Source organism: Synchiropus splendidus, chromosome 2, assembly GCF_027744825.2.
Source record: "Synchiropus splendidus isolate RoL2022-P1 chromosome 2, RoL_Sspl_1.0, whole genome shotgun sequence".
In the NCBI taxonomy this organism is placed as follows: Eukaryota; Metazoa; Chordata; class Actinopteri; order Syngnathiformes; family Callionymidae; genus Synchiropus; species Synchiropus splendidus.
Window position 1 is genome coordinate 9,383,485 of NC_071335.1, and position 22,114 is coordinate 9,405,598.

The following is a 22,114-nucleotide window of genomic DNA, read 5'->3' on the forward strand; positions in this document are numbered from 1 at the left end:
GATCAGGAAAAAAAAGTAGTAATAGTGGTAGTTTCATTTAACACTCAACATGCCACCTCACACCACATATCTGGTGTTTTTTTAATCTTTTTATAAAAGAAAGGCATAGAATATCACATACATACATTGCAATATATGTTTCTATTATGATTCCCAGTCTCTTGGATTTTCCATATAGCTTGCACTCAATGGGTGTGCATCCATAGATCAGAAGTTTGGGTATCTCTATCAACATTGCCGTTTTGTTTTTGATTTTTTCTTATATAACAATAAAACACCATAACTACAGAGTAAGGGAGCATATATTTTCAAAGAAAAATAAAATGTATAACAGGTTTGTTTTACATCTTTCCTCAGGTGAAAACGCTTCTTACAGGTTTGACATATTCAGTCCATTTTGACCATATCTTTTTCTGTTCTGAGAGTATACGTCGACTTCTCCGTGATGTAGATATTATATACAACATCTAGCCATTCTTCTGTGGTGGGGGGTTCTATTTTCAACCATTTCCTCATTGTATATTTTTTTGTGGCTGCCATCAATATACAGAGTAATTTTCTGTTTTCTGTGGCATTCCAAACTTATATCACACACATCACCCAAGTACAGGTTTTCACATTTGAGAGCAATATTTACGCAAAAAATATTGTTTATATGATTGTGGATCTCTGACCAAAAAGATCTGATTCTTTGGCAGTCCCAAAAATATGCCAATGACTTGCATCTTTAGCCCCACATTGCCTCCGACATGAATCGCCAGTCCCAAGATGTCTTTTTTGAATGGGTGAGACAAAAAAATCTCACAATATTCTTCCAACGAAATTCTCGCCACATATTTGACCCTCTTAACAACCACTGTAACCGACAGATTCTCTCCCAACTTTCCTTTGCCAGCATCATGCCTCCATCTTTTTCCCATCTCTTTTGAATATATTCTGTGCTTTCTTGTTTTGATTGTTGAATCTCTTTGTACAATTTGGAGATAACTTTACAGCTACTGTTGGCTTTGAGTAAGGAAAGAAATAGCTCAAGAAAAAAACATTTTTTTCAAGTCTTCTTCACATTTTGATTTAAATAATTTAATTAAAATTAAAAAAAACTTGTTCATATCTGGTGTTTTATGGCTGGAAGATTGGAATTCATGAGAAGTGGAGACATACTACCACCACAGATGCTGAGGAGTTACAATGTAGTGAGATAATCCTTAATAATGTTGTTTGAGGACTATCTTTTGATTTAATAATATAGTAATTATGATGATTTTAAAAATTGCTTGTAATAGAATCATGAGTGAATATGCTGACCGAGGTGTTAGAACACTTTTGAATGCCTTTGATGATTGATCACCTGTTTCACTTGTACATGTTCTGGTATGCACATGCATATTTATACCCATAGCATCACTCATAACATTTTTTAAGTACCGCATATACTATACTACGCAAGTTATTAAAGTAAATAACATGAGAGTAATAACAGCCAGCTGAAGAACGGAGGCATCAGCAAGGCATGTAAGCACATGTTTGGAGTTTTTTTTATTTCCTGGCTTTGTTTCTGTTATGTTTTTGGCAACAATTCAGAATATTAAATAGATACACCTCAAAACTCTAAATATCTGCATTCATATGTACATAATATATGTTTCTTCAATGATTGTTGACGTTACAGTTAAGATAACTCACATATACGACCGATATTAAACTGCAGTAATTGCAGCAATTTTCATTATATGATCACTATTATTACCTCGCTGTTTTTGCCACTTATATAATGATGACCATGTGGGAACCTGCTGTTTCCCAAATTGGTGTTGTCAAGTTGTTGAATGCATTGGTGATGTCAAGCCTCTAGGTGATGATGTCTTACCATCGTGGTCCACATTACTGAGTTTGAATGAGGAGTCATGTAATATCCAGATTTCACTTGTATAGCGCCGTTAAGCCTGGTCGTGGTACCTTTACAACAACTATATCATTTTAATTGATGTCCTGAAATGTTTTAATATTTCACAAAGCTATCTGATTGGAAGGTAACAGGTTAAAACAATGGTTTGTGCTGTATAAGCCGTGCACCATAATTGTTCACATAGTGTGGAAGCCCTGTGTTAAGATTGGCTACATTGGACTGGTAACCTGATTTGATTCTTGTTGTCCTTGGCGTGGTCTGCCACGACGTCCTGTGTTGTTGTGTGTATTATCCACTGTTTCAGGTTTTTATATACGATTGTGGGCCGTTGTTGCCTCGAGTCACTTTGCAAATTGAAATAGAAAGTTCATTGTTGACCTGAATCAAATGGTGTTCAGTCAACATGTTTTCGTATGAATCACAATTGAAATCTTCCTGTTATGTTTTCTGGCCTAATTGTGACAGATAGGTGACGTTTGAGTGGTGCATTGCTGAGATGAGAGTTCCATCCTATCATTTCCTGCATTGTTCAAACAGAATCTGTTCTTTGCATATTGGCTTTACATTCTCCTCCGCTGTGTAACAAATACCGTCCTGTCATCCGTCTCACTTTAGTTACACAAACACTTCACCCACTATTTATCGTTGCTAGTCTTCTAAAAATGCCTCTCTCCACTCTCCCACTTATTATCTAGCTTGTGTTAATTAAAAAATAAAATAAATAAATAAACTAAACAGCGTTCTCATTCTTCACTGCCTACAGGAGCTCTGTTGTGTAACACACTGGCATCATTTATTATAAAGAACATCTTCCCCTCCTGGAGAAAACAATCCTGCTTGTCCGGCTGATATCGTCGTCTTACTTACCGTCGTAGGTCTATTTTACTGTCTACCAGCAGAAATGTGAACGCTGGCGTCAGGAGAGGGCTGAAGGATGCACAGGTGAAGAAGGAAAAGGAAGACAAGCGTAAAAACAGTGTGAGTTATATGAGTCTCTGTCAAAGTCTGCTCTTTTTCCTTTTTGGATTTCATTCCAAAGTTTGGATCGTGAAATATTATTGGATTTAAATGACCCTTGGGAATAATTAAAGGGTGAAACAGAAGGCAGTTGCGCAATATAATGCTGGCCATTGAATTCTTTAATCACGATTAATCTCGCAATTTGCACTCTTTGTATCGGTTCCCAATGTGACTTCATTGAAGATTTCACGAAGTGTTGAAGATTTTATCAACTGAAAACTTAACTAAAGTTGGACACTTTTTTGTTGTGTTTATGCCTTATTGATTCAAATAGCTGCCCACAAATGTGCAGAACAACAGCAAAAAATAAATGATAAATAAATAAAATAAAAATCATCATGACATCATGACAAGCCAAATTTTGCTGCAGTAAACCTGCCAAAAAGGGATTCAACATCATGTTTCACTTCTGATTCTTGCTATTTGTGTGTGAATCGCTTCACTACAGTGTGTAGTCCTTGCCATCATTCCCGCTCATTTGTGTCATACTACTAGTCCTAAAAGCTTGTATTTTTGAATGAGGTTTGTGCCCATGTGATGGCCAGCTTCATGATCATGAGACATAAGCTATTGGGTTAGTCATAGGCAACACAGAAATGTTAAACATGATGACACATGCAACATCCCTATTCAGAAGAGTACAGTCGACACCATCCACTGGATGCCATATGATTGCTGGGTTGCAGAAAGGGCTGAGACGTTATTTTCTTTAAGGCTCCAGGAGAGATTGGCATTTGGGAAAGGGGGGTTATCTCCTTAATCTTCCTAAATGGATTTTTGTGTGTGTTTAAAGTTCACATTCGGATACACATCACACATGAAAATGCAGCCTACCATGTCTAAACAGCTGTTGACACGACAATAATTGAATGAATAATTGCTGATGCTTATAGTAGGTTGAATGAAAGCTGTTGGGCCCTTTTATTGATGGGATCATATCTATAATTTTATTGAATCTAAGAGGCCACTTAATTATGGTGATTGCTTTTTTGGTATTTTGTCAATGCTAATTGTTGAGCTTGATTATACTGGTTCAATATTGAAAATACACAGTTTTGTGAGTTGATCATTGTGATTGACTGATATTCATTCAAGAGTCTCTCAAGATGATGCATCAAAATGAAGAGAATCGATAGGCCATGTTGACCAGCATGTGGCTGCAACTCAAAAAAAAAAAAAGTGAGGATTACTTGACTGGACAGAACAGAGGCTGATTTATCCCTTGGGCCAGATTCAGTGTGGGTGTGTAACCAAGTGTCGTGCTGCTCTCCGCAGGCGACTGGGAAAAGAGCTTAGTCAGCCTCCAACTGGTCTTGACACTCCTCAGTTTCCCCCGATCTCTCTCCCTGGCACGCATGCACACACACACACACACACACACACACCCATACAAACACACACACAGTCTCCATCTCACAGGAAGGTTCTGATGATGAGTCACTCATCCATATTGGCAAGCGTTTGTTCTCGAGTGAGTGCTGTCATCTCCATCGGTGCTGCAGCCTCTCGTGAACGTTTCTTCGTTAATTCGACTGCTCTTTCTGTCTGCCGGTTTTCTCGCCTCCTGGTTACATAAACACTGGCAGGGATGTGCTGGCAGTAAGCAGTTTCAAATCCCAGCACTTGAAGTTCTGAAGGCCTCATGAATTACCTGCTTGATGCATCCCTTCCAAAAGCTTGACTTTTGAAAGGTTGCCTCATGTTTTCATGTCACTTTTGGCATGAATTCTATCCATTACAACATTTGGTCTTCCAAATGTAGCTTTGCTCTACTCTTTTGAACTTATTTGTTTCTAAGTCACCTGTTATTCTTAAAACATGTAAGTGTTTTCAGCGAGTGCTGTGGCCCAAAGAGTGACGAGCCAGCTCTTCAGCATGTGTGCAGCCCACCTAGTGGAGGGTTTAGCTTCTGAAAACACAGTATGATTTCACACTGATGCAGTAGAAACAAAACAAATAGCATGTGTAGCTTCTTTTTGCGGAATTACCAACATAAGCACTTGTCACTCTTGTCACTTTCATTGGCATGCGTGTACTAGGAGATCATCTCCTGTCACTGGTGACTGAATTTGCCCACATTGACGACATGATTGAAGTGCACAAATGTTTTGGAATGATGCTGTCTCATCTGTCCTCGTACTGAGGAAGGAGTAAGAGTGGGGAGCAGTCAGGCATTGTCTTAGCAGGGAGATGAGACGTTTTTTTCTGCTTCGAGTTCACTGACTACTCATTGTGAATGAGGTATATCTTAGTCTTACCTCAAAACCTCGACTCTGAGAAAGGTTCTCAGGTTGCCTACAGTTGAGTCCAAATGCCCAAAAGCTATGGAATCAGTGCTATTCATTTACAAAACATATACATTTAGCGCAATAAAGTGACATGTTATCGTCAAAAAACAAATAAAAAGAAAAAAAGAAGAAAAAGATCCAAGTTTTCACTTGAGGTGCATTGGGAGGGATGGCTTTCCTCCAGCACAACTGGAAGTCACTGACTCATTATGTTGTTCTCCTGAACTGTCAAATGAAATATTTGTTTGCAGAAGTACCAAAGGAGCATTTATAAAAAAAGTAGATTTTTAATTACTTTTGATTTAGTTATTTTCAATTAAAAGTGTTGTTTGCAAGGGCAAAAGTCATCTGAAAGAACAACTCATAAAAGGTTGACAGCAATATATAAAAAAAACATCAATGGCACATTCTGTGGCTACTTTTTGTTTGTGAACTGTGACTTCAAACTGTTTTTAATGTGAGTCGAATGTCCTAAACTGAAATAAATGAAAACTGCAGAAGGCTGTTTGCTTTAGAAAAAAAAACAAAGAACTTCAAGATTTCTGGTCCACTTCAACGTGGAAAACTGAACTATGTTATTGCTCAGTGACACACTACTTAAATGTTTTGACTGCTCTTGCCGTGTGAGGGGCAAACTGCACAAATGAGCCTCTAGCTACATTTCTTTCACCCGTAGAAAGGGAGAGTCGAGCACCAAAGCTGCGGGAAGGTTTGAAGTGAGTTACATAACTCCATGAATTAGATATGATGTCCATGTGAGAGCACTGGTGCTTAGAAGCAGATTAAAGACTCCTCGCCGCCCTCTGCAGGACCGCCGGCTGGGAGTAAGACGAGGTGCATACGGGAGAATGAATAGCGAGAAAAAGGGTAGTGAGGGTGGTTTAAAAGCTGCCACCAAGGATGAAGTATTGATCCAATGCTGTACTTGCCATAATGTTGTTTTCATCAACATGTTCTGGGTCTTTTTTCAGAAGCATAATTGCAATGTTTTTATCTTCAGGCAAGCATGGGACCTTGCTGTGGACATATGCCTCTCTCAGCTGCCGACCATCATTGAGGAGGGTACTGCCTTCAGAGTAAGTGTGTGAGGGAGGCCTTATAGAGAGCTAACAGTCCACAGACCAACAGTGCAAAAATCAAACAAGCAGTACCTTGAACAATAACTTGAACAATAACTTGAATGTCAGATCTACTATCTTTACACACATGATTAGTGCTAGTGAGCTCTTTTTGGTGAGCGCTGTTGGTAACGATTAATTCCTCTTTTTTGTCCATGAGAGGCTCAAAGTGGAGACTGTTTACAAAATGGATTATGCTGTCATGTCTGTCCTGTCAGTCTGTTTTTAGATTTTGCTGTTTTTTGAAGGTGATGGATGTCGTTTATCTTGTATATGCTGACACACACTCACACCAACACGAGCTACAGTATATCTCATTTAATCTCACTCTGTTACTGGTCACTCGCACCCGACAAGCTTGTGTTCCCCGTGACCAAAGCTGTAAAATGTCTGCTGTAATAACCTTTTGGTTTGAGTGTCAAATTAAGAGTCAGTGACAAACCAGTGGCTGCTCTTTGCTGTGTGTATCACTTTGTTTACTGACATGGCTGGAACTGTTATGAAGGTGCTGAGTGCACAGGCACAGCATTTCATGTGGGCAGTAGAATTGATGATGCCTGAAGACCAACCGAGTCTTTTTTTCTTTTTTATTTATATTTTAGCAAACTAAATCTAATTTAATTCTGATGGAAAATGGTTAGACATTGGCAAATTTACTACTTAATTCTGAATGGAAACCAAGAGTGCTTGATAGTTCCATACTTGCTCGTTCTTGCTACACTGAGACTGTGCTTTCTGTCTCTTTTTCTGTGGTGCCAACATGAATGCACTGCTAAAGAGGACCTGCTCCTGCTTAATGGGAATGTGTTGCTACTATTTCTCCCCAACTACCATCTAATTTATTATGACTTATTATGATGATGTCAATCACATTTTGGGGTGTCATTTGTCTCAAATACGTCATTGTTATTGCCATGAAAATATCCCATTTGCTAGCTAGCATGTTTTATCAAGTCATATACATTGTCTGAGCACATCATGCCATAGCTCCGCTGGTTCTGAAGGGGCTATGTCAATACGCGTGACTCACTGGAATCAAACAATGTCTTAATATGTTGTGTGACAAAACCAGAAGACCACAGGCTTGTCCAACAATGAAGACATGAAGGACAGTAAGTGGTGAATGTGGAATAAGATGTCACGCCTCGGAGTGCGACCACATCTTACGACACCAATTTAGCAGGTTGAGCTATTATTATTATAATATTATACAATGTAATATAATTATAATATAATACATTATTATTATTATTATTATTATTATTATTATTATTATTATTATTATTATTATTTAGCTATACCCGGTATTTTCACAGCAGTCAATGGAAGAAGAAAAAAATCGTGTTGACGAGGCCGACAGGATGTTTGTGTTGCAGTAAGAACACTTAGTGGACTGGCACAGGCGTTACTCTTCCTCAATGAGCAGGTCCTCCCACCTTGGTGCAGAATCACTTACCACCACTGTAATTGAATCGCCCGGGACTCATTCCGGTGTTTCTCCTGTCTGACTATGTTGGTCTGGAAATTTCCATTTATGCACTGAACAGTTCATCTTCTTTGCTCTTCACTATATTCCCACACAGATAAAGCTGTACCATATGCAGTCAACTCAACACATACCTCCTCACTCTTTTTCACACATTGACACACGTTGTTATTCACACATACAAAACAGACATAATTTCCACACTTAGTAAAGTTATCAATCAGTGGCGCTGGTGGAAAAACAGGGGAGCCCGGATCCAGTTTCACCATCAAAACTTCTCAATACATATAATTTAACACAAATCACTAAAAAGTACTTTCATAGTTCACGGTTTCATAGTACTCTGACTTTATGTTATTGTGAGTGTTTGGAACTGTAAATTCTCCTGCTATATATGAACATTAAATAGAACATGCTGAAATGCTCACATTCAAATAGGAGTTCTCTGTTATGAGAAAAAAAGAAGAAGAATTCTAGTTATTTTGTCAAAGTAACTAATCATAACATTCAACATTCATGATAAAACAGTCATTAAATGTATGTGAACATTAAACACATTGATGCAAAACATTTATTGCAAAAGACGAAAAGATCATTTGCCAAGCATATATCCAACGACTGTGATTGGCTGATATGCACCACATTGTCTTCAGACCAGGAAGTAGCCCGGCCACGTTCTGTATAGTGAGAAGCGCATTCATTGATGCACAATTTTTCGCTATAGATTAATAAATGCATCCTCTATGGTGTGCAGTTCTCTTCTGAGATGTACATTTTGAATTTTGTGCATTAGGAAATAAAAGTAATAAGCTGTACATGTTAGCCAATCATCATGACCAGGAAGTTGAATGGACATGTGCTTGGCAAAGGACCTGCTTGACAAATGTTGTCTTTTGCTAATGTTTTACGTGTAGCAAACAGTTCCATCCTTCATTTGAGGTTTCATTCTCTCATTAAAAGGTTTTTACGAAATGTCACGTGACAGCTAGGACACACTCTGTACCTCCACCGGTGTTGGTGAATTATTTTCTCGGCTACTCCAATTCTCTCAATGTGGGGCTAACGTTGTTAGCGCTTTTGTTAGCGGCGTTTCGGTCAATGACTGATACATTTTTATTCATACAGCTGGTGAACTGCTTCATATGCTATGGTACAATGAACATTATCTGTGTTGTAGATTTAGTTACATGCACATGTCTTTGTAGTGACTGCGGAAAAGCAATGCGCTTTAGCAAACTGTTATTATATTATACCTCAGATGTCAATGGTGAGTTGACATTATCTGTTACGGATGGGTTCTTTGATTATTTCACTGTAAACAAAACAAAACAAAACAAAAAAAAAACAGACTGGACATGGTATTAGACTCATTCTACATTTCTAAGGTGTCAGATTATTATTTAAAGGCCATCAAACGGCCGTGCATTTTAATCATGGTGACACGGAGTAGAGCCAAGTAAGGGGTTATAAACGGTAACTGACATCTGACAGTCTTTTCAGTGTCTTCCCGCGATGCACACCACTCTTGAGCATTCCTGCACCTTGGCGTGTGCTGCTTGTCTTGTGCAATAATGCATTCCTACGTGTGGTGCTCTTCGCTCTCCATGACAGGGGGATCTATACCCACGCTTGGATTTCTGTGGAATAAAATGTGTCTCCCCTCGCACAATGTGCCCGCGCGTGCTCAACGTACGCTCACTGCAACACATGATCCACGCCACCACGCCTGTAACGTGACTGAAGGAAACCGTTCTTTCAGTCCATTGAAACCCCTTTTCATAACATTTTATGGTGAAGGCTGCCTTTTTTGTTAGTGTACGACAGAAAAGTCCTCTTTCCCAATCAATATCAATATATTACACCATGGGAGTGAGGATGGGTTGACTAATCAGTCGCTACTGTTATCAACAAGTGTTTCTACACCAACACACAGATTAGACATTTTGTAACGCCATGCACCAGGCATGAAAACCTCTCACCTTTTGGCGAAATACAAACATTATTTTTGCTCAGTGAGTGTTAAGGTGGGATGCAGCTCTTGCTTAAAGAGCTGGATGCTGGGTTTGAAGTGCAGCTGAAACCGTCTGTAGCTAAAACTGGAGAGCAAGGGGTGTCACTCTAGCTACATGATGGAGGAACACAAAATCATTCCATTTTTTTCAGAACCTGTGCTTGGTTTACATTGCACCCTACTCCAATGGCTACTGTGAATCAATCGGATATGTTTCAATAATGATGGCCCAAGCCTTACATGCATGCACCCTTTTTCGCCCATGACCCGTTTTCAAGCTCACCATTTACTCACACAGAAGGAGGTCCATTCAGTTTCCAACCGGTGATCCACTTTACTACACTTGAGCTACAGCACCTTGAACCATAGCCAGAACCTGTGGCAAAAAAAGAATAGTTACAGACATTGTGATGCAGATGTTATTCACAGTAGATTTTGTTCTGTGATTTTTGTTTTTCTTTGTATATATTTATGTACTTTTTTGTGCCCACAGCACAGTCCATTCTTTGCAGAGCAGTTGACGGCGTTTCAGGTGTGGCTGACAATGGGTGTGGAGAACCGAAACCCTCCAGAGCAGCTCCCAATTGTGCTGCAGGTAACAGATTTAAATAGGCACCCACAATCTGACTCGCACAGATACACACACATATACAACCTTAATAAGAATATGGGCATGTGTGACTTGGATCATTAAAACAAAGACTGAATGAGGGTCTCGCTAGCTGTTAATTCCATTGGCTAGAGTTTATTATATTGGAATACATTTAAAAATATGACACTCAACTGAAGTCTGTCAGATTGACACTGCAGACCAAATGTAAAGAGTGGTGGCTAGGCTTATATTCTGCTGGGTTTCATTTGACTTTTGACTTTTTTGGATTTCTTTGTTCTCTAGAGAAACAAAGGTATTTTAAAGTTATTAACCTTAATTGGGAAATGTAAATCCCATGTCATGGTTAGTGAGATGTCACTGTCATTCAGCTTGTTAAAAAATTATATTAATAATTCATTGGAACACATAAAATCGAAAGCAGCCATCTCTTGAGACGACACAATGATCGGCTGGCGGTCAGCTCCTATCTTTGAGAAGACATGCCTGCGCTGCAATTTCCAAATGGCTCTTTTCTCTCATCTGATGGCTTTTACCGGTTCATGCTCTGACTTTTTATGAATCTAAACATGCATACATTGATGTTTTTTACCCGGCAGAACATGATTTGAGAATTTCAGAATCTGAAATATGCCTTGTAATTCCTGGAATTACAAAAATAAATTAAATAAATAAATATTTGCCAATAAGGTAGAATATTACTGGATATAATATTTTCTGCTTTGAAATAAAGTGAAACATTTTGGTTTCCTCTGGACATTGACCTTTGTGGTGAATGTGAATTTTTCTTTTGTGGATTTACATAATAAATTACTCTGATTTTGTCTCCCCACAATTTTCTATTTCTATTATTGCTACCAAGTATTTTGACAACAAAAATAAATCTTTACATGCACAAGTTAGCAGCAGTGAATAACTATCTGATCTTCTGTCTTGCTTTGTTGATAGCAACTCATATGGATTATAGAACACATTATTTAATTAAATGAAACTAAACTCTTCTGGAAAAAAAATAAAACGAAATAAACTAAATTGCCATAATTGTTATTATTATTTTTAATTCTATCCTCTCAAAGCATCAACGTTGCTCGATCATGCAAAGGTCATCAGTCAATCATGTTCTCCTCATCTCGACTAACTGCCTGCACTGTCGCACACTTGCGCCTTTATATTCATTTTATGTATCACAGAGTGGTAGTACACTGTATTGAATGGTAATTTCCTGCTCACTCAGCAATGTGTGAGCCCTAGCACATCTGTACAGCACTGGTGTCAGGTCATGTTAACAGGGAGGAAGAGGCAAAGTGATAGGAAACACAGCATGGACAACATGTGCTGTGGTTCCTGGAGGATGGTGAGGCACTTTAGCAGCTTTTAAAATTACATGTTACATTGTGGATTAAATAAAATATCCCAAGACCAGTCTGCTCATGGATGTGGTCGAGCATCACATGAACAGGTTTCATACTCTTCTGAACATGCGTTGGCATAAAAGTCAAGTTTAAAAGCCGGCGTATTCTGAAAGGATTTACGGCTCAGTGTCAATTTATAATCTGCCCTCATTGATAGATGCAAAAGAAATGGGAGTATGTGAAGTCAGTGGTGGAGGTAGTAGGAGGAGGACAAACAGGAGGCTGAGTTTCCATAACAACAGCCAGTGAGGATTGACAGTGTTTTAGCTAGACAAATCAGGTCTCACACTTGTCATTTGAACTCTCTCTCTTGTCAAAACTCACTCTCACCAATCTCTCACTGACTATTAACTAACAATGTCACTCACCCGGCTGCCATTCTTCATTTGCGCTTTCAGTCTGTCTCACTCGCTCACTCGCTTTCACGCTCACTCGCTCACACAATGACTCACTCACTCACTCACTCGCTCACACAATGACTCACTCGCTCACACAGTGACTCACTCACTCACTCACTCACTCACTCACTCACTCACACAATGACTCACTCACTCACTCACTCACTCACTCACTCACTCACTCACTCACTCACTCACTCACTCACTCACTCACTCACTCGGCACAGATCAGGTCTTCCCTCTGCCTCCTACTGTTCATTTATAGTCACGCTCGCCGGGGTTAAGTCCTGTTGTGTGCTAATTATACACAGTAGTGAGTGTGTCCATATGCTTGTTCCCACACACACTCTGAGGCAGTCTCCTGAAGGTGGATCCGGTGTTCAGCCCACATCACGGGTTCTTATTGTTCAAGTAGCACACATGCTGTACACACACGCACATGCACGCAGCCTCTTCGTTTTTAAGGCATACATGCCTCTAATATCAGCAAATAACAACGGGGAAGGGCAGCAAAAAGGATTTCATGGACACAGGCAGGTACACATTCAGGTTTGTTGCACTGTCTTTGTGGGGATCGCTCATCGCCATAATGCTTTCCTCAGTTTCTCCTAACCATACAAAACAAATGGCTAACCAGGACTCTGAACCAAACTTAAGCCTAATTATGACCTTGTTTTATTCAAGACTTCATCCTCAAGTTCAGGCTTGACATTGTGGTTTCTTGCAAAAGGGCCCCACAAAGGCATAAGGTCCCCACAAGAAGGTGTTTTCCCCATAATTACGCCTCACTACGATAAATGAGCTTAAACACACGCACACACACAGAGGGTGTGTGCCACCTGTCCGCTGGATTCCTTACCACTGAATCTTGTGCTCCCTCAGGTTCTGCTCAGCCAAGTGCATCGGCTACGAGCTCTGGACCTGCTTGGAAACTTCCTAGACCTTGGACCATGGGCTGTGAGTCTGGTATGTTAAACTCATCAAGGTACTGTTTGTAATGAGCGGTTATCATACCAACCAGATAGAATTGCTTTCAGAATGCTTTTCCGAGCATCGCTTACATTTGCAGGCCGTGAACAGAATTTAGAATGTACTCCTTCGCCAGATCAAAGTTTACCATTCCCATCCTCAATGATTTGCTTCTTCTTTGATTCTGCAACACCGGATATTCCAATGTCAAGTCAATATGGAGTCATTTCACTCATTTCACATATTTCCAGAAACAACTTAATCTGTCCGTTACTTTTCAAGTTTCTTTTAAATACAGACTTACAGACAAATCAATTTTGTCGATAGTATAACCTCCTTGGCAAGAAAGTCTATGATCGTTATTTCAAAGGTGCTTAAGGGCAGTTAATTGTCACAGAAAGTAGGTCAAAGAAAATGTGAAAGGAGAAAACACAGAAACACTAAACTGTATGTATGCGTTTTTGTGCCGGTCTGTTTGCAGGCTTTGTCAGTGGGGATCTTCCCTTATGTCTTGAAGCTGCTTCAAAGTTCAGCTCGAGAGCTGCGACCGCTGTTGGTCTTCATCTGGGCCAAAATCTTAGCCGTGGACAGTGTAAGTCAAAAATCATGACCTGAGATCTTCAGACCAGACGTATAGATTTTTTTTTTCTGAGCACACCACCTCTATCAATCTGTCGCTTGCGCTTTTCTTCATATCTGCACTGAAATGTGTGTTTTCCCTCCCATCGTGTCATAGATCTGAGTATAAAACGGCACACGGCTTAAATGCTTCACTCAATGCATAATGCTGAAAGAGGATGCGCATGCAGAGACAGTAGTCACGAGAAAGTAGTTATCACTGTTGGTCAAAACAGGATTATTGACTTCGACCACTTTGTTGTCATGCCATAGCCTGCCTCCAAACTGTGGCACTTATCAGGTGGTAACACTGTGCAGTCGTCGGCAAACGCCTGCAATTGTCTTTGTCATCTAATTGATCAAATTACATCTTATTTTAACAACAATACCAATGATATCTTGTACGGCCTCCTGATTTTTCCAACACTTGATGCAACTATGAATCAAATATTGACTCAGCAGCTGGTCATAATATTGTGTTACCCTTTTCAATTATAAGTCACGCCAAAAACTATTGTCTGCGATCCTGTTTCCTCAGCTCAATCACTTGTGAGTGAATGTTTTTGTTTATTCTGTTATGTTGCGACTGAATTGATAAAAAATAAATAATAATATCAATGGGAATTATGCATGCATACTGAGCTTTTCTTCCCCTCTCCTTCTCTCCACAGTCCTGTCAGGCTGACCTGGTGAAGGATAATGGACACAAATACTTCCTGTCCGTGTTAGCTGATAATTACATGCCAGTGAGTGATAACAATGTGGCCACAAATGAAAGTGAAATCCTCCAGGAATTGTATGTCATTTTTATATCCATTGAAAAGATGCTACTACATTACTGCAATTTGATTTTGAAGTACTCAGTCTTGATATGTTGAAGGTAATGGTCGTGTAAAGCGTGTGTGTTTATGAGAAATCAGCTTAAACCTTGCTGAGGGTGTTGTATGAGAATCATCAGAATGTTTCGATGTTCAGTGAGGAACATTTTCACATATTAGTTCACTTCATAAACAAGAATATTGAAGACAGTTATCCTGTGCTGTTGGCTTTTGGAAAATGAATCACATCATTCATTTTACAGATTTAATTTATTCAATAAGACATTTCTACATTTGGTCGTGAAGAAATTCTGTCATGGAACTGTCAGATACTGTATATCTACCTTATCTTACTTCTGAAGCTTGACTGAGTCTTTCTTTCAGGCTGAACACCGAACCATGGCCGTCTTCATCTTGGCTGTTATTGTCAATAACTACACTACTGGACAGGTATGTTTAAGTGTGTTTGGTTCGTCTCTGTTCTGTCTGACCTGCAGGATCAAGAAGTCAACCAAGTAATTCATTAGTTTCCGTCAGGAGCTATTGCGTAGGAGGATCACTCCTCTGTCACCAGTTCTTCTTCTGGACATACGTGACACTTTTGTCGCTTGCAGTCACCCGTGTGATCTCTGATAATCTATTATCAGTCCACTCTGATACTTAAATGGGACCTGTGAATCCAGTATTTTTGGAGACCACCAGTGTCTTTCTGTGTTTAACTTAATTACATGTTAGGCTGCATGCTAAGACAGTCAATTCTGTGGTAGTGGAACACTCAACTACATTATTATTTTATTTATTTATTTATTTATTTTCCAAGTGAGATATATGATGAACTGACTAGCTGCATGCAAACTATTGTAATTATTGTCGGTTAACAGCAATTCAAATGAAACACAGTAACTTTAGCCGCGAGTGCTGCCATCACACAGAGGGACAGGACAGCTACTGAACAAAAACTAGTGTTATACTGTATGACTTCCAATACAGAGATTTTGTACAAGATTCATTTATTTTCAAATAGTCAAACAATTTAGCTTTTTGCTCTGTATTGACAGCACTTCCTTAAGGGAGGATTTTCAATTGGACTCTTGTTGACTGTTAAATTTGAAGAAGAATCTCTTTTCCAATTTCCTGTTATGTCTTCATCAATATCTGATGTGATGACTAGTCAAGCGTCACTTCAATGATGGAAAGTTTCGATTTCCTCTTCTTAAGAGCGATCAAAAACGTCTCATTTCTTTGAATATGAGTCTGTTGTCTGTGGCCAAGGTGACACTTTTTTGTTATGTTTTTTCCAGATTTTTTTTGTTTTTTAGCTAATATGCACAGTCAAGTCAACCATAAAATTTTGTGTATAGACCTGAAAGTTCAGTTGTGGCTTCCCTCTATGGCAACATCTGAGTGCTGATTTATAGCTAGTTTTTTAGAGGTCTCCAGACACACAGTGTTTCGTTTTGAAGCTAATTCTCATGTTGTGTTTAAAAATATTAGCACATCCATACGATTCATGCTCATCTCTGAAAAAGTTTCAGTCATGTTAAAGTAAGTTCACGCCTCAGTTCAGCTCATCCTCGCTCTGGTCCCACCAGGAGGCCTGTCTGCAGGGCAACCTCATTGCCAACTGTCTGGAGCAGCTGTCGGACCCTCACCCTCTGCTCCGACAGTGGGTGGCCATCTGCCTGGGTCGAATCTGGCAGAACTTTGACCCAGCACGCTGGTGTGGCGTCCGGGACAGCGCCCATGAGAAGCTCTACACGTTACTGTCTGATCCCGTCCCTGAGGTAAAAATGCACTTTGTACTTAGCAAGACACGTGCATTTAAATAAGTGCAATTTAGAAATACAGAAAACATAAAAGAAATCTTCACTTTTAACTTCATAAGCTTTGCATTATTGGAAGGCAATGCTAAAATGGAGAGAATAATACATCTGTCAGTGGATCTAGAGATTTAAATTGAGTTCTGGTTCTGGTAACATCCTGACAAGGTGAACGCCAAAGGGACCTCCAGGCAGAGTTCACCTGCAAATTCACCCCGACACATTTTGCCCTTCTTTTGCCTGTGCTTTCACACGTACCTTCTTGCACATAAGCACACCACGACCGCGCATCTGTTTCATGCTCTAACCTGCTGCTTTCTATGATCTGACATCTGTTCTGGTGATGATGTTTCAGACTCTCCTCATGTTTACTTTTACATGTCGCCTGTTGGGTCCATTCAACAGACGGACAGAGCAAATGTAATCAAAGGTGGTTATGATTTCATTTACTCAGGGAGTACTGTAAAAGGCACAATTTAACTTGCCTGGCCTTTAAGATACCACGTTCCTGTTACGTTGCATTGAATTAATGTTGACAAATACTGCGCGTGGAATACATCCTTCCATCTCATGATTGCAGTCTGCTCAACCAGCGTGTTTGAGTTTGCGTGCTCCAATTCAATGTATGTCCTCCAGCATTTAAGTTGCAATCCAAGTTCGCTACATTTGGTGATTTCCACTGTGATCAATGATCAAACTGAGCCTTTTTTCCATGCCATCTGGTATAGGAAAGACGTAAGAGGTTTAATTACTGAACTTTGCCTCAAATGAAAGTATTTTCTGCCAAAAACATAAAATATAGATCTTGCATGTCAAAATTTGGCTTATTACTGTGATAATTATTTTTTTCTTCAAACATGAACCTTAATGCTGACCTTCCTGCCATATTGCTTTAACTGAAATGTGTAATGTGTAAGATGGTCTGAGCGGTGTAGCTGAAGAAAAAGAAAAAAAGACCTGCCGTCAATCAATCGCAGGACTGACTGCTGCTGTTTGTCATCCTGGGGCTATTTTTCATCAGGTTAGGACAATCCACTGAAATGGTAGGGGGTTGCTACCGTGTACTGCAGCACAAAAGGCACATGATGCTTGCACACATTTTTTTTGTGGCAACCAAAAATCAACTAGGATATTGATGCTTCATTAATGCCTGTATAAATAGTGACTCATCCTCACGTGCAAGTCCAGAAACGTTGTCCTGAACTAAAGTTGACTTTGCTCACATACTCAACAATTAATTCAAAAGTAACCACTCACTTCTAGGCCCAAATAAATACATGTTCTTACAGCATGAATGATGCAAGTGAATGTATTGTTTGTCTACTCATTTTTCTGCCAGCACATCAGTTAGCCTTTATTGTTTGTTTTCCCATACTGCTGTGGGATGATGAATGGTGATTGATCGGGCTGCTTCCTTCCCAGGTCCTTATAGACCGCGTCTTTGTAATTACAGCTAATGCATTTTAGTGAGATTCTCTGGGAATAAATGCTGGTAGAATATGATGAGGGGCATCATTATCACATGAAATCCGAGGAAGGGATTTGTGAAGTGAAGTCTTTCTTGCTTATGGTTCTTTCATATGGTTCTAAAAATGTGTGTTCCAGGTGTGTTTATTAATGCTTCTGCTGTACCAGTGTGGTCAGTTACACATACGGATCAGTGAACAGACATTCATTTACTGGAAATAATCTTTTAAATGTCATCGGTGTTGCGATAAAATGTCACAGTTTTGTGCAAGATGAGCATCGATAATGTAACTTCTTGTGGCTGTTCAGTGACATATAAACCATGTGACTTTTTTTACCAAAGTACGTCTCATTTACATACAGGTTCTCACAAAGATAGAAGTGTACACACACACACACACACACACACACACACACACACACACACACACACACACTCACACACACACTCACACTCACACTCACACTCACACACACACACACACACACACACACACACACACACACACACACACACACTGTACTGTCTTGCTCATCCAGTCATCTCTGGTGTCAACCCCGCAAATGCACGTTTGGGTGAAACCAAGCGAGAGGAGCCAGTAATGAGTTTTCTTTTACAATGGAACAACAGAATTTAGGAGTTGTAGTGATGTGTGTCCGTGCTGATGCAGGTCAGGTGTGCTGCTGTCTTTGCCCTCGGGACCTTTGTGGGCAACTCTGCTGAGAGGACGGACCACTCCACCACTATTGACCACAATGTGGCCATGATGTTGGCTCAGCTCATCAACGATGGCAGTCCTGTTGTTCGCAAGGTCAGAATACTCTGCCAGAAAACATGGATAAATACACCCACATGTATCCCACGTCATAAACACATATAGTAATGTGCTTTGATGCAATTGTAAACTGTGCAAGCAGACAGTACATGCAAATACCCCTGTACCTTCACAAGTGCAAACATACACACCCGTATACATGCACAGTCATGTTTTTAGGTTTGGGGAGACATTTCACTGACTTTCATGCTTACTTCAGCCTCTCACCCCAAACTTAACCATCCAAAACAAATGGCTAACATTAACCAGGACTCAATCATAATGACTTATATCAATTATAATGACTCAATTATTTTGAACTTTTCATCCTCAAACTGAGGGTTATCCTTGTGGAGACCTGGAAAAGTATTGCATCAGGTCCCCATAAGAAGGTATGTTTCCAACAATTGGTCCCCACAGGTATAGCTGTACAAGTCTGCACACATACACGTGTCCCATGTTGCCATAGCACTATCTCTGATGCACTCAATTCCTCCTTACTGTATGCACTTTACCATACATTGTCTTCCAAACACTCATAACTGATATTTGCAAGACAATACATTTACAGGCCAAAACTGAGTTAAAACATAAATAAACATAAACAGCTTCATTACATTGAATCAGTTAACCAGTGATGACTATTCAAATTTGTGGCTCATTGAAGCAGTGTGTTCTCAGTATATTGGCTCAGTGTTTAACTGACTCTGTCTAACAGGAGCTGGTAGTGGCTCTGAGCCACCTGGTGGTCCAGTATGAGAGCAACTTCTGCACCGTTGCCCTTCAGTTCATCGAGGAGGAGAAGAACTACTCGGTACCCTCCCCAGCAAACACTTCAGGTACATGAAGCGAACCTGTAAAGTCTTGGTCACCTGGACAGTGATACGATTACCACATTGTATGACTTGAGAGACTTTCGCCGTGTAAGAACCTTTTTACTTCTAGGAACCATTTCTCAGATTAAATGGTAACTTGTCAGCAAATCTACACTGAACTGGTGAACTGGCAATGCCAACTCTTGTTCATTACAGGATGAGAATGATTGTCTGAATGAAAGCTAATCATAAACCTCATCCCTCTTTGTCAATAACCAGAGCCTGGTAACCTGACCCCAGTGAGGGACAGTCCCGCCATTCCCCGCTTGAGATCCGTCAACTCCTATACCAACATCCGAGCTGTGACAACAGCCCGCAACCTGAACAAGAGCCTGCAGAACCTCAACCTCAGCGAAGAAGGTAAAGAGAGTGATTCAGACAGTGAGGTGGAGGTTAGGCTTGAGCAACAGCGTAGAAGATGATGTAGAAGAAGGGAGAAAATCAATCTGGTGCGAACACGTCAGGCTAAGTAGCTTTATCAGTAGTGCAGTTGATGTGAATGAGTCCTTGGAGTAAATCCAAGAAATATTAAGAACCTCTTGAGGCTGCTGATGGTTTTTCCAGCGGAGGTGAAATTATATCACCCGCTCTTCACACATCCCCTGGCCAGAGGAGTAATTGGTTGTAAAGCGCTACGGGTGAGAAGTTCCAGAATCATTTGTGTAATGGTCATTTGTATTTCTGATAATATTACAAAGGCTGAGCTTGTCATTCGAACGACCAGCTACTCATCTTGCGTGTTAAATCGTGTATCGCTGTTTTCTGCAGTAGTTCATAAACCTCTTTCTTTCGGCTGCTGCTTGCATTTGGCAAAAATGTAATGGAAATGACTCATCAGAAATGACCTTTAACATGATCATTCTTTGAGAAAATCAACGAGCTCCAATCTTATTTAACAAAACGGACTGCACTGTTCCTTGTACCAAAGGGGGAAATGATTTCATTAGGACATTGCTGGAAGTAGTGAAGAAGTTCTGCTGTTCATGACCATCTCTGAAACTGAAACATCTTTTAAGCATAGGAAACTTGACCTGCTGGAGACAATCACAAAGTTTGTATTTCATCCCATCATCTTGTGCTTATTCCTGGATTATTGGAAAATGTCAGAAGGGACTCACTCTTGTCCATCTCCTGGATTTATGGAGCAGTGTTCACCTAACTCTTGATGATAAATCAAACTCCTCATCCGTGTTCAGCTCGGGCTTGGGCGCTCATCACTGACATTTTTATAAAAAACTTATTTGAGACAACTCAGAATGGTGGCCTGAGTGGACCTGGGAATGCAACGGGAAATGATGTCAACACAGTTATGAACAATGAATTCTAAGAAACCGGTTCACCTGGCACTTGCTGTCCCACAATTTTTGTTGATGTATTCTATTTTAATTATTCATGATTAAATATCTCGCATTGGTTTTTAGATAATCTATTTTAGTGACATTTCATTTTGCATGAACAGACAGATAATAGTTGGGAATGTGTGTGTGTGTGTGTGTGTGTGTATATATATATATATATATATATATATATATATATATATATATATATATATATATATATATATATATGTGTGTGTGACAATATGATAATGACAATATAATAATATTATGATCTTCCGGTGCTTTCGGAACAGATGACCATTGTCGTTATGATGTTTCACTCAATAACAAAAAAAGTTAAATAAATCTTCAATTTGAAATACAATATTGAAATTCTGTGAAGGTTTGAATGAGCTAAAATGTAAAACAAAAAATTACAATTTATTTGTGATCTCATGATGTTATTACTGTAAGGGGGTTAAACCTTCCAAGTGTTGGTTTAAGGGTTTTGTTTATCTAGCTGACAGAACTCGGACTTCCAGACCCCTGATGGCTTTGTCTACTAAGTGGATCTAAAGGTTAAAAAAAATCCTGCACTCTGCTATCACCTGTCACCCATAGTAAATCATGAGCTGGGCCATTGACGCTGTCTCTCATTCATATGCGTAGTGCTCACTGCGAGGAACCAATGTGTTTACCTGTCTGTAAACCGGGTGCTGACAGCATTTCCATTTTCTTTCAATATCTTTTCCTTTATCTCAGCCGGCAGATTCGTGCACTGAAGTCAATGCGACACAGAATTGTGAGATCACAGGAGTCGCTGTGTGTCTGACATGACCTGTGATGTTATTTATGTACTGTTCACACAACTTTTGGTTTTTTCTTTTTTAAATTAAGCTGAGAGCGATTATAATGACAAAAAAAACAAAACAAAAAAAATCATTGGAGTGTTCCTGTTGTCCTCATCAGTGCCTTTCCTGACTCTCCAGGTGGACCGGCAGCCTTCTCACCAGGAAACCTGAGCACCAGCAGCAGTGCCAGCAGCACTTTAGGAAGCCCTGACAATGATGAGTACATCCTGTCTTTTGAAACCATCGACAAGATGAGACGAGTCTCCTCCTACTCCTCGCTCAACTCCCTCATTGGTAAATATTGTTCATATGG

The 22,114-nt window shown here is 39.8% G+C and overlaps 1 protein-coding gene across 4 annotated transcripts in view; it reads left to right on the top strand.

Moving 5' to 3' along the window:
* LOC128753886 (regulatory-associated protein of mTOR) overlaps window positions 1-22,114 on the top strand; it is a 125,331-nt gene that overhangs the window by 61,378 nt on the left and 41,839 nt on the right. For all 4 annotated transcript variants that reach the window (XM_053856050.1, XM_053856052.1, XM_053856051.1 and 1 more), the window contains exons 11-21: window positions 6,215-6,290; window positions 10,323-10,424; window positions 13,132-13,215; window positions 13,700-13,810; window positions 14,508-14,582; window positions 15,039-15,104; window positions 16,247-16,438; window positions 18,613-18,753; window positions 19,475-19,595; window positions 19,851-19,991; window positions 21,940-22,095. In XM_053856050.1, coding sequence (XP_053712025.1) covers window positions 6,215-6,290; window positions 10,323-10,424; window positions 13,132-13,215; window positions 13,700-13,810; window positions 14,508-14,582; window positions 15,039-15,104; window positions 16,247-16,438; window positions 18,613-18,753; window positions 19,475-19,595; window positions 19,851-19,991; window positions 21,940-22,095 — 1,265 coding nt within the window. The remainder of the gene's footprint in view (window positions 1-6,214; window positions 6,291-10,322; window positions 10,425-13,131; window positions 13,216-13,699; window positions 13,811-14,507; window positions 14,583-15,038; window positions 15,105-16,246; window positions 16,439-18,612; window positions 18,754-19,474; window positions 19,596-19,850; window positions 19,992-21,939; window positions 22,096-22,114) is intronic.